The following is a 13576-nucleotide window of genomic DNA, read 5'->3' as shown; positions in this document are numbered from 1 at the left end:
AGAAAACGGCTTTCGATTACGCCGTGGGGATGTATGTTACAAGATGATGTCGTTTGGATTAAAGAATGCTGGGGCCACCTACATGAGGGACATGACTACTATTTTCCATGACATGATACACAAAGAGATCGAGGTGTATGTGGACGATGTCATCATCAAATCCAAGAAAGCCACTGACCACATGGAAGATCTGAGAAAGTTCTTCAACGGATTAAGAAGGTACAATCTGAAGCTAAATCTCGCCAAATGTGCATTCGGGGTTCCCGCCGAAAAACTGCTTGGGTTCATCGCAAGTCGACGAGGAATAGAACTGGATCCGTCAAAGGTTAAGGCCATTCGAGAATTGCCACCGCCAAATAACAAGAAAGAGGTTATGAGTTTCTTGGGAAGACTCAACTACATCAGTCGTTTCATCGCTCAGTCCACGGTCATTTGTGAGCCAATCTTTAAGATGTTGAAGAAGGACGCCACCACCAAATGGACTGATGATTGTCAGAAAGCCTTCGACAGAATGAAGGAATACATGTCAACGCCGCCAGTTCTGGTTCTGCCCGAACCAGGTAGACCGCTGTTGCTCTACCTTGCAGTATTGGATGGGGCATTCGGTTGTGTTTTGGGACAACATGACGAAACGGGGAGAAAAGAGCAAGCCATCTACTATCTCAGCAAGAAGTTCACCCCGTATGAGGCCCGGTATTCTCTATTAGAGCGCACCTGTTGTGCTCTAACTTGGGTAGCCCAAAAGTTGAGGCATTATTTCTGTGCCTATACCACTTATCTCATATCGAGAATGGATCCGCTGAAGTACATCTTCCAGAAGCCCATGCCCACGGGCAAGCTAGCCAAGTGGCAAATCATGCTGAGTGAATTCGACATTGTTTACGTGACTCAGAAGGCAATTAAGTGACAAGAATTGGCAGATCATCTTGCCGAAAATCCCGTGGACGGAGAATACGAGCCTCTAAAGATGTATTTTCCTGACGAAGAGGTCTCTTTCAGAGGAGAAGATATCGCAGAATCCTATGATGGCTGGAGAATGTTTTTCGACGGAGCAGCAAACTTCAAAGGAGTTGGCATAGGAGCAGTTCTAGTATCAGAAACAGGTCAGCATTATACGGTGTCTGCCAAGCTCAGGTTCCCGTGCACCAACAACACGGCCGAATACGAAGCCTGGATCTTAGGGCTCAAGCTGGCCATTGATATGAACATTCAGGAGTTACTAGTAATCGGGGATTCAGATTTGCTCATACATCAGGTCCGAGGAGAATGGGCAACCAAGAACTCCAAGATACTCCCTTATCTGCATCATGTACAGGAGTTGAGGAAGAGGTTTACAAAGACAGAATTCCAGCATGTTCCCAGAGTCCAGAATGAGTTTGCCGACGCATTGGCTACCCTATCATCTATGATTCAGCATCTAGATAAGAACTTCATTGATCCCATTCCAGTAAAGATCCATGATCAGCCAGCTTACTGTGCTCATGTCGAGGAAGAAGCAGATGGAAAACCATGGTTCCACCATATCAAGGAATATTTGGCAACAGGAGAATATCCAGAACTTGCAAACGCTACTGCGAAGCGCACACTGCGAAGATTATCCAATCACTTCTTTCACAGTGGAGGAATCCTATATAGGAGGACTCCTGATTTGGGATTAGTAAGGTGTGTCGAAGCAAAGGAAGCATCCAGGTTGTTAGAAGAGGTTCATGCAGGGACCTGTGGTCCACATATGAATGGTTTTGTCTTAGCAAAGAAGATACTGCGGGCAGGATATTTTTGGATGACTATGGAAAGGGACTGCATCCAGTATGTCCGAAAATGCCATAGATGTTAGATACATGCAGACATGATAAAAGTGCCTCCAAACGAGCTTACTACAACAAGCTCGCCATGGCCGTTCGCCGCTTGGGGAATGGATGTTATCAGATCTATCGAGCCTGCTGCATCAAACGGGCACAGGTTCATTCTGGTAGCAATTGATTATTTCACCAAATGGGTTGAAGCAGCATCATATAAGGCAGTGACCAAGAAAGTTGTGGCAGACTTTGTCCGCGACCGCATCGTTTGCCGGTTCGGCATCCCAGAGTCAATCATTACTGATAATGGTTCCAATCTCAACAGTGACCTGATGAAAGCAATGTGTGAAACATTCAAGATTAAACACAAGAATTCTACAGCCTACAGACCTCAGATGAACGGAGTTGTAGAAGCAGCCAATAAGAACATTAAGAAGATAACAAGGAAGATGATAGAGAAACACAAGCAGTGGCACGAAAAGCTATCATTTGCTCTATTGGGATACCGTACCACAGTTCGCACATCAACCGGAGCAACTCCGTATAAGTTGGTTTATGGTACAGAGGCAGTTATTCCCGCCGAGGTGGAGATTCCCTCCTTGAGGATCATACAGGAAGCGGAACTTGACGACGTAGAATGGGTAAAAAGCTGCTACGAACAACTAGCTCTAATAGATGGGAAGATAATGAATGCCGTTTGCCATGGTCAATTTTATCATAATAGGATGTCTAGAGCCTTCAACAAAAGAGTCAAGCCGAGACAATTCACGCCAGGGTAGTTGGTGTTGAAGAAAATTTTCCCATATCAGGATGAAGCTAAGGGGAAGTTCTCTCCTAACTGGCAGGGCCCGTACATGGTTCACCGGGTTCTAACAGGAGGAGCCCTCATACTTGCAGAAATGGATGGAGAAGTCTGGCCAAAGCCAATTAATTCAGATGCAGTCAAGCGTTACTATGTGTAATCTTTATGCTTTTCTATATGATGTAATTTGAACTACGTCTGACCTGATTCCCGTTTAAGAGGGGATACGTAGGTAGCCTTATGGGTTTGGTCACAATTCAATCACAATTTCATTTCCCCCGGCAATTGGAAGCTGGGGCAGAATTTTGAGGAGATACCTCAAAATTCTGCAGTCGATCTTCAGCCATTCATCGCACGCAACCGCCGGAAGCACCGGCCCAGTAAACTAGGCAGAATTTTGAGGAGGACCCTCAAAATTCCGAAGAGAAAGGTTGCAATATCTTGAACCGCGTCGCAGTCGTCGGTTCATCTAAAAGAAAATCATTTTAATTATGTATTTACGTTACATCGTTTTACTAAATCATGCATGAGCATTATCAAAGTTGCTTTGTTTAGCGACGCTACCCCAATGATACATAACACCAAAGCAGGACGAGCAAAGTCCACGGGAAGACGAATTAACCTCCCCCCTTACAAAACTCACGATTTTTCTTTGGATACAGGTACCCAAGTCACAAATTAACCTTCACACCTACTCACAGTTGCTATCCGCATACAATATCCCCAACAGCCACAATATCGCAATCGGCTATCAGCTATCAGCTAAGTATCGTTATTCTATTCGTCTTTCATCTCTTGCATAAGGCTACCATTCTGCCTTCCGAGACTAAGCACTGTCTCCATCTGCATTCTTGCATTGCATAAGGCTACTATTCTGCCTTCCGAGACTAAGCATTGTCTCCATCTGCATTCTTGCATTGCATAAGGCTACTATTCTGCCTTCCGAGACTAAGCATTGTCTCATCTGCATTCTTGCATTGCATAAGGCTACTATTCTGCCTTCCGAGACTAAGCATTGTCTCCATCTGCATTCTTGCATTGCATAAGGCTACCATTCTGCCTTCCGAGACTAAGCCCTGTCTCCATCTGTATCAGCTGAAAGATCGCCACCTTCATCTACATCATGCATGGCTGAAATATCGCCACTTTTATTTAAATCCTGCATCAGCTGAAATATCGCCACTTTTATTTACATCCGCTGGCTGAAATATCGCTACTTTTATTTACATCCGCTGGCTGAAATATCGCCACCTTTATTTAAATCCTGCATGGCTGAAATATCTCCACCTTTATTTAAATCCTGCATCGGCTGAAATATCGCCACCTTTATTTAAATCCCGCACCGGCTGAAAGATCGCCACCCTTATTTAAATTCTGCATCGGCTGAAATATCACCACTTTTCTCTCTTGCATTGGCTGCAAGACTGCCAACTTTATTTAAATTCTGCATCTGTTGAAATATCGCCACTTTTCTCTCCTGCATTGGCTGCAAGATCGCCACCTTTATTTAAATTCTGCATCGCCTGAAATATCGCCACTTTCCTCTCTTGCACTGGCTGAAATATCGCCACCTTTATTTAAATCTTGCATCGGCTGAAAGATCGCCACCTTCTGCATTTTTATGGCCTGAAACATCGCCAAATTGTCCAAGGGCGTCATTGTTCGGAGGCACCATTTTCATAGCCCGAGAACGCCATGCCATGGCCTGAGGACCCCACTTTTATCTTTCGCATATCATTATTCAAAGGCATCATGGTTCGGAGGCATCATCCTCATGGCCCGAGAATATCATTTCATAGCCTGCGAATCCTTTATTATACGCTTCATGGCCCAGGACGTCATGGTCCAAGGACATCATCCTAATTGTCCGAAGACAACATTCATGGTCCAATGGGAACTTGCATCACGTTTAAATTTATGCACAATACATGTTGGTATTATTCATTTGCAGGTACCCCGGCTATCAACAGCCGTCTTATCAGGAGCGATCCCGCTCCAGTCCCCGCAGTCTATCAAGTTACCTTTCTCAATCTAAACATCGCATCCGTTCTTTTCAAAAACCTCCATCGGCATATTCCGCCAATGGACCCTGAACTACATATGGCCTGATTCCTATAAGACCAGGGATATGTAGGCAGCTCAGGAACCGGAGCTCGGTCAAAACTTTCCAAATCGTTTCTTTCGGTCAAAAATTGGCCATCACATCTTTACCCGACAACTCTTTCATCCTTCTCGGGTAAAGAGGGGCAGCTGTTGATGCCCAATTTTTCCCTATGTATTTTCATACTCAAAATCACTTTCAAAATAGCATGTGTATGCATATATAAGCATGCTCATGAGTTTTGGTACTTTTCCCAAATTCTAAGATTTTTAAAATTAATTTAGTGTCTATTTTAACGATGCAAAATCCAATAATTGCTCCCAGGATTATCATTTTTGGAATAATTTATTTATATTCTCATATTTACACCAAAGTATAATTAAGGTGATTTTCTTGCATATTTTTTTAGTTTTTAAGCTAAATGACATAAAATTACAATTATAGCCTATTTTACGATTAATAAGCATTTTACAATTATAAAATTATTCCCAGTATTTTTAGATTAATTTTTATATATTATTAATTAGCTCAGTGTTTTTAATTTATTTTTTAAAACCAGTTTAATTATTTTATAAAAAATTAAAAGGGGAGAAATTGGTTATTTAATACATAGCCATTTCCAATTGCAATTGTAGCCTCAATTGACCCCTATTCCACCTAAATTAAACGACCCAATTTCACTTTTTAACCTGACCCCTTGACCCAATTTATAAACCCGTCCGGTTTTCAATTGCCACCCCCCCCCCTCAGTGTGTATGTTGTTCTTTCTTGACTCAAACCACTGGCCTTGGCCTTGAGGTCTATTGCTCCATCGCTAGCCATGATAACTTTGATTTCTGCTTGGAAGGTCTTGCTTGTCACTGGTTTACCACCCTTTTTGTCAATCTTATCACAGAAAATACCTTTGATCCGTTCACCCTAGCCCTCCTTCTGTTGCATTGTCCATGAATTGATATATACCAAGCCTTTGTATTTCACACGAATCCCAAAGCATGTTGATTGTTACCAGCTCAGTGCGCTTGTTGTTCTTTCCGGACTTATGACACTTTGATGTGCTAACTAGATCCCGTTTTGCGCAATTGGAAAGCTGGTGGCAAATTTTGAAGTCATTTCTCACTTGTTTTGACCAAACAGACTCAGGAAGAGGAAGTAAACAAGACAAAAGGAACAGAGTAGAGGACAATGGAAAGAGATGATTCCTAACAAGAAAACTACAAAGTAGAAACCTATCGGATGTGGATACCAATTCTAATGACCATGACATGCACCTGCGGCCTATTCCGTTAAGCAAATCTAATGTTCAGATCTTGTTGTACCTTTTTGCCGTGAAATTGGGCTTCAATGCTCCACTTATCCAATCTGATTCACAATCCTTATTCGACTTGTAGCGCCCGAGGGGTTTTCACCATCAAGCCTCTCTCATTTTGTTCTTCCTCTCAACTTACAGTCGCCTCAAGGTGCCCGTGAAGGTTTTCACAATTAAGACTCTCTCATTTTTTATTTCTCTCAGCTCCCGTCGCCTTACGGTGCCCGTGAGGATTTTCAACAATAAGACTCTCTCATTTTCATTATTTTTCCTGCTTGTACCAGAGTGTTGCCCCTGACATGAATCACCTCTACTTGCTCGACTTGGCATCTCTCGAAGACTGATCAGAAGGTCTTTCTTTGGATCGTAACGTGTGCTTTTGGATAGGATTAGAAAGAAAGGGTATCAAAGGCTCCAAACAATTCAAATGGGTTCAAAATTACAACTTTCGGAATCAGATTTCTTACAACAACCACAACTTCTGCCCCAGTTTCTTGCTTGGGGACTTTTGGATTTTTATTTTGATGGGACCGAACCGTGAGGCTGCCTACGTATCCTTAAAAGGAATCAGGTCAAACGTAGTTCATGTCATAGAAATTACTTTGTCGTTGTGATTTCTCTTTTCTTTTTCTTCCTCTTTCTCTTCTTTTCTTTTCTTTCTTCCTTTTCTCTTTTTGTTGTTTTGTTGTTTTTTTTCTTTTTCTTTTTCTTCTCTTTTTCTCTTCTCTTTTTTTTCTTTTCTTCTTCCTTTTTTCCTTCTCTCTCCTTTCATTCTTTTTCCTTTACTTATCTTTCACGCTTGTGTTTTTGATCTTTGCTACTGATTCTGAAAGATGGGTATGAAAGAAAATAAATAAGGCTCAAAGGGGTAACGAAGGATAAGGTGTTTAGATAGCAGAACAAAATGCCTTCGTCATTCCAATCTTCAAAACATACCAAGCACCAACAACACGATTAAACAAACCAAGGAAAACATTCGTAACATCTTTTGATTGTGCCAGACTTGATAACCATATCCACACATTCGCCTTCTACATCTGTTAAATACAAAGCACCTTTGGACAACACTCTCACTCTCATTACCATGAAGTGCCCCTGCCAATTTGGGGCAAACCTGTCGTTAGCTATAAACCGATGCAGCATGATGTATTTCAATAGTGTTGCTTTATGTTCTATCTGCCCCAGTTTCTCATGGTTCGGGCTTCAAATGATCTCAAAGTGTCCAAATCTATTCTTATTTCCCTCAAGTTCCCCTATCATCTTCAAAATTGTTTCATTGCTTCATGACTAAACTAACTTTGGAGCCTAGGCTGAAAATTACGTATGCATGTCATGTCACTAGAGCCAACAGGAAAAGAAATGTAAAAGAAAAGAGAACTAAACAAAAATGACTAGGAATAACAGAAAGTAGAAAATTGCATTAGACAGACGGTGAAAGGGTTTGAACAAAACAAGCAAACTAAACTGGGGTCACAAACCTGGAACAAAACTAGGTAACACTAAATGAGTTGCTACGACTAAAGGAACTAGGCAAAATAAAAGGATAGAAGGGTTTGATTCACAAGACAATATCCGGATTACAAGCCTGAAATAACCCGGACAACAGAAATGACAACAAAATAAACCACCAAAACTCCACTCCGACTGACCAAGAAATGGAGTGTCTTCCCAATTACCAAGCACGGTATCTTAGCCACTGAATTCTACATCAACAATACTAGGAACTCCACAAGTCTTCATCACATTGTTCTTAACAAGTTGCTTTTGGGTTCCTTTTGCCGGCTCGTTCTTAAGATCAACCTCTGATAGCGCTGAAAGCTTAGTAGCACGTGGGCCTCCGAGGCTCCCAGAAGAATTCTCACATTCCTTTTCAAAATAAATCATACCCACCATATGCGTCTCATTATGCACAGGTGGTGGACTTTGGCTAGTGTCTACTGCATCCGGATTTTGCACGACAATGTCCCCTGCATCAATAAGCTTCTGAATCGCATTCTTCGGGTTCCAACACTTCTCTATGTCATGCCCCGGGGCATCTGAGCAATATGCACACCTTTGAGAAAAATCAAACTTCTTTGGAAGATGGTTTGGCATTTTTATCTGGATCGACTTCAACATGTCCAATTTCCTTAGCCTCTGGAACAGACTGGCATATGACTCTCCCAATGGAGTGTAGGTTTTCTTCTTCTGTAACCTCTCGTTCTTAAATGCTTGATTGGGCCGGAAACCTGATCCAGGGGGTTTTCAGTAGGCTCGTGGGGGTAGATAGGCAGTTTGTGGAGCTGGGTACTGGGAAAGTGATGTACGACTTTGGGAGTTCTGTGGAGAGAAGTGGCATTGGGGAGGATCATCTGGTGCACAAGGATATCCACGAGGACGATGTCGAGGATGGAAGTGTTGATCGGGACTGCCCGGCGGATCATCTTTTCTATTTCTCTTTCTTCCACCCAAACTTACTAGGATGTTCCGAATGTCTTCCGTAGTATCTTTCAATGCCGAATAACTCATGATTTTGCCTGACTTGATTCCCTCTTCTACCATCTCCCCCATTTTTAACACATCATTGAAAGGCTTTCCCAAGGCCGGGATCAAATGACTGAAGTAGGTGGGCCCCTGGGCTTGTAGGAAAAGCTCAACCATTTTTTCTTCACCAATCGGGGTACTGACTCGACCCGCTTGCTTCCTCCATCTGAGCCCAAACTCTCTAAAGCTGTCCTCCGACTTCTTTCCATTTTAGATAGGGAGGAGCGGTCTGGGGTAACGCCCGATTTGTATTGAAAAAGTCGCACAAAATCTTGAGCCAGGTCGCCCAATCTATGCCACTTACCAACATCTTGACGAGTATGCCAGTCCAAACCTAACCTAGTCAGGCTCTCACTGAATTATGCCATCATCAAGTCATCTTTCTCTCCAACAATTCTCATTTCACTATAATAGACCCTCAGGTGGGCTACCAGATCTCCACACCCATCATACAAGTTAAATTTTGGCACTTTAAATCCCGCGGGCAGGCGAACGTCAGGGGACACAAACAGTTCTTTGTAAGCCATGCTACCCTGGTCTCCCCTTCCTTGCTTATTCTTCAAGGATTGTTCTATGCCTTTCAGCCTCATGGGTATCCCATCTTTCCCTTCTCTTCCTGTGAACCTTTCATTTTCAACATGATGCTCATCCCGCGGGCCCTGTTTGTATGAGTAGGGAGCCTTGTGGGCAACCTCTGAGGGGTAATATTGGGCATCATGAGCTTGGAGATAAGCGGGTGGATCTGGAGAGTATGGAGGATCATCTGGCATTGTGTCCGGAGCTTGGGTAAGGGTGGCATCTAGGAAGATAGGTGGTGCCGGGGGTGGTGCCTTCCTGGTCATCCAAGCCTGATACATGTTCGCCATGTGTTGTCTCAACATCTTTACCTCTTCAACCAACCCATTGTCCTGTTCAACCAACAGCTTTCGGGCCCCAGTATCAACCAACTCAGTTCTGTTGTTGCCTGCCATTGCCTTTGGACTTTATGTTGTGGAGAGGAGTTACTACTTCGGGAACCACAAACCAACCACCCTTCTGGTATGAATATAACAAAATGAAGTCATCACGTTAGCGTTAGGGCATTTAACATAAGATAATCTCACTTCATGTGCAATGCACCTAGCCACAGTTATCGGTTCTAAAATGACTTCGAGGGTACAAAGGTCAGTTGGCATCATCCCAATTGTGCATTTCAACTTTCTCGTTTCTTTTCTTTCCTCGCACTTCTTAGCTCGCTCATTTTCTTTCCCCTTTTTTCTTTCTGATTATTGCTCTTTTTCTTCATTCTCATTTCTCAGACCCCACAACTCTACCTCTTTTTTTTCCTTTTCTTTTTCCTTTCTTTTTTCCATTTTTCCTTTTTCTTTTTTTTTCTTTTAATAATAAAAAAATAATTCGATCGAACCCTATGTAGGTTGCCTACGTATCAAGACGCCGCATGAATCAGATCTTTGCGTAGTTCTGGAAGATCGGAAATAAAGTAAACAAACCAACGTTCTCTTTTCATCTTTTCTTTTCCCTTTCTTATTCACCTTAATGACTACTCTGATGAGAAAAAGAAATAAAAGAAGAAAATCTTTTTTTTTGGATTTTCCAGACTTAATGTTCTATAACCTATTCCAAACTCAAGCTTAACGATCATATATTTTTCAAGACAAATATTCTATGAGAAATTATTAAAGAAAACCCTAGAAGAGAAAAATATTTTTTGATTCTTTTTTTTAAGAAAGAAATCCAAAGAATAAACCACAGAAACATATTTTGAATATTCATATAACAACCTGACACGAGATTTCGAAACAAGCAGTGAAAAAGATAAAACAAAATATTTTTGGATTTCAATTTTGATTGCCTAAAGAAGAAATTCTAATGATAAACAAAAGACAAAGTATATTTTTTTTCTTTGTACAATATCCTAAAGTTCCAATGAAAATAAAAAGAATTTTTTTTTTCATTTTTAGCTAATCTCCGAAAGAAACACCTCAAAAGAAAATCTTTTTGGATTTTGGAATTAATACCTTAAAGAAAGCTTTTAAAGAAGTACTACAAGAAAATTCTTTTTTTTTTTTAATTTTGGTCCTAATATAGTAGAGGAGATATAAAAATAATTTTTATTTTGGTATTAATTGCCTAAAGGACGAACAATCTCAAAGGATTTTTTTTTCTTTTGTAGAATTAGTATTCTAAAGGAAACTTATAAAAATGCATTCGAACTAACTGATTCGAATATAAAAATGCATCTATTTGATAAAAACTCTCTCTCTAATTGATTCTCTCGGCGCAAGTTAACGTGGTTAGCTAACCTGCGCCTGGAAGCCATGGGAGGGAGGGGAAGACCTAAGCGGAACCAGCAGAAGAATGTAACGGATGAGCAGCGTTCCTCAGCAACTAGGAATGCTGTGTTAGAGCTATTTGTATCTCCAAAAGGGCTACGAATCGAAGAACCAGAAGGAAGATCTAATTCGAAGAACATGCAAGCTGGAGAAAACAGAGATGAAGGAGATCTAGCTAGGAATAAAGGGAAAATGAAGGAAGGAATGAGTACCCCAGCTCCAATGGTAGCTAATGCTAAAGGAGACGAGACGGGGAGGAAAGAACAAGGGAGTAAGCTGAACATAAATGGGACAGTACCATGCATTCAAGGTACTGTAGAGAAAACTAAAGATGATGGAAAGCAGATTGAGTCTAGGACCAAAACATGGGCAAATGTGGTGGTTGGGAACAAATTGGCTATGAAGGGCATGAATCTACAATATATTGCACCAATTGTGCAAAATGGGGAGAAAATGGTGAAGCTCGAAGCTGAAGATGTGGAACAGGAGACTGAAAAATGGAAAAATGCCATTGTCATATATGTAATAGGTGAATCAACCTCAATTGGAGCTATGGACAGATTTGTGAATTCAATGGGTAAGTACTCAACGAAACCTGAGATCTACTACCACAATGAAGACTATTTCATTATACGATTCAGTAGTATTGAGGAAAGGGACCAAGTCTTGTACTCAGGACCACATACGATCAATAATCGACCAATAATTATGAAGGCATGGCCGAAGGAGTTCAACCTACATGATGAGGTGCTAAAGACAATCCCATTGTGGGTTAAGATGCCTAATTTACCTGTTAATTGGTGGAGTATGACTGCATTAAGCAAAATAGGAAGTGCCCTGGGTAACCCTATTTATGCTGATGAGTGTACGACTGGAGCAGTAAGGATTTCATATGCTAGATTACTAGTAGAAATGGATATCACTAAGCCCCTTCCATGACAGGTGAAACTTCAGGATCCTAAAGGGAAAGAGATGATGCAGGAGGTGGAGTATGACTGGGAACCTAAATACTGCAGTAAGTGTTTGAAAATAGGTCATGACTGTGCTGAAAACAGGAATACAATGCAACAACAAAGAAATATACAGCAGAAGAAGGCTAATAAGGGTAGAATGATATGGGTTAGAGCAGATGAAGAAGAAGGAAATGAAAATAAGGAAAAAGACCAGACAAAAGAATGCTCAGGACAACAAAGGACTGAGACAGATCAAGGGAGAGATGGAATGCAAAACAAGGAAGCAGGATGGATCACAGTAGCAGGCATCAGCAGCAAAAGCAACCACAGCTAAGCAACAAGAAGTTCACAGTATTGATGAACTTAATGCTTTCCGAGCTTGATGTATAATCAAAGGAGTGAAGTAGCAGGTACTAGCCAGATCAGTAGCCAAGGGGAGCAGGGGTACCATCATTATCCTTATTTCATTCCAGTATGAGTGTTGTAACTTGGAATGTTAGAGGAATGAATAAAACGTATAAGCGGAAAGAAGTAAAGGAGTTTGTTAGAATAAATAATAAAGTTGTAATAGCTATAGTAGAGCATAGAGTTAAAGACTTGAAAGCCAATAAAATAATCAAAAAGATAGCTCCAGGATGGCAATGGGTCTCTAATGCTAGAACAGGACAAAAAGGAAGAATATGGGTAGTATGGGATCCTAGAATATACATCTTTGATCCTAGGGAAATTGATGAACAACTTATCCGTGGGTAGATTAGCATGAAGTCAAAGCCAGTTAAGTTTGGGTTCACAACAGTATATGGGCTACATACCATCAAAGATAGTAAACCTTTGTGGGATAAGCTGAGGCGGATTAATAGCAATCAACAAGGTCCCTGGCTGGCAATGGGTGATTTTAATGCAGTACTTCATGTAACAGATAGACAGCATGGATCAGAAGTGCAGGACATGGAAGTGAAAGACTTCAAGGAGTACATGATGGATACAGGCATGAATGAACTACAATCTGTGGGAAGGGGTTATACATGGACAAATAACCATACATATAGTAGGATAGACAGGGGGCTGGTGAACACTGAGTGGATGATGACTATGCCTAGCTTGAAAATTCAGGTATTAGAGCCACTAATATCTGACCATTCTCCTCTGAAGCTGATGATCACACAGGGGCATACAAAGAAAAGCAGACCATTCAGATTCTTTAATTGTATTGCTGATCACCCTCTCTTTATCCAACAAGTTGAAAAGGCTTGGAATGAGGGAAAGGAAGCTGGTAAAATACAAACAGTCTGGCATAAACTAAAGAGAACTAAGGAGCTTGTCAAGGATCTAAATACAAAGCATTACAAAGGACTGGAAGGAAAAATTAAAGAGGCAAGGAAAGAGTTGCAAACAATACAGGAAGACATGAGCAATAGAATGCAAGACACTGAGCTAATTGAGAAAGAGAAGATAATGAAGCAGGAATTAGAAAAGTGGGTGAAGATTGAGGAAAGTGTCTACAAACAGAAAACAAGGGTGCAATGGCTGAAACTGGGAGACTCCAATTCATGATACTTCTTTTCACAGATGAAGCATAGGAACAGTACAAATGGAATTCAAATGCTAACAGATGATATGGGAAGGCAATTAGTTCTAGATGATGAAATAGAGGCAGAAGTCCTTGGTTACTATAGGAAACTACTAGGGTCAAAAGATGATTCCATTCCAGCAATCAATCCTAATGTAATCAAAATGGGAACTACATTCAGTAGAGAACAAC

General features: G+C 41.2%; 1 protein-coding gene across 1 annotated transcript; it reads left to right on the top strand.

Moving 5' to 3' along the window:
• The first annotated feature begins 12573 nt into the window (after positions 1-12573).
• LOC109244827 lies at positions 12574-13368 on the top strand. Its single transcript, XM_019411981.1, has one exon. The coding sequence runs from the start codon at positions 12574-12576 to the stop codon at positions 13366-13368; it is 795 nt and encodes a 264-aa protein (XP_019267526.1).
• Positions 13369-13576: the final 208 nt, after the last annotated feature.

The sequence above is a fragment of the Nicotiana attenuata genome, unplaced genomic scaffold (assembly GCF_001879085.1).
Source record: "Nicotiana attenuata strain UT unplaced genomic scaffold, NIATTr2, whole genome shotgun sequence".
NCBI classification, from domain to species: Eukaryota; Viridiplantae; Streptophyta; class Magnoliopsida; order Solanales; family Solanaceae; genus Nicotiana; species Nicotiana attenuata.
The sequence above is the reverse complement of the archived record's forward strand: the minus strand, read 5'-3'. Positions and strand labels throughout refer to the sequence as shown.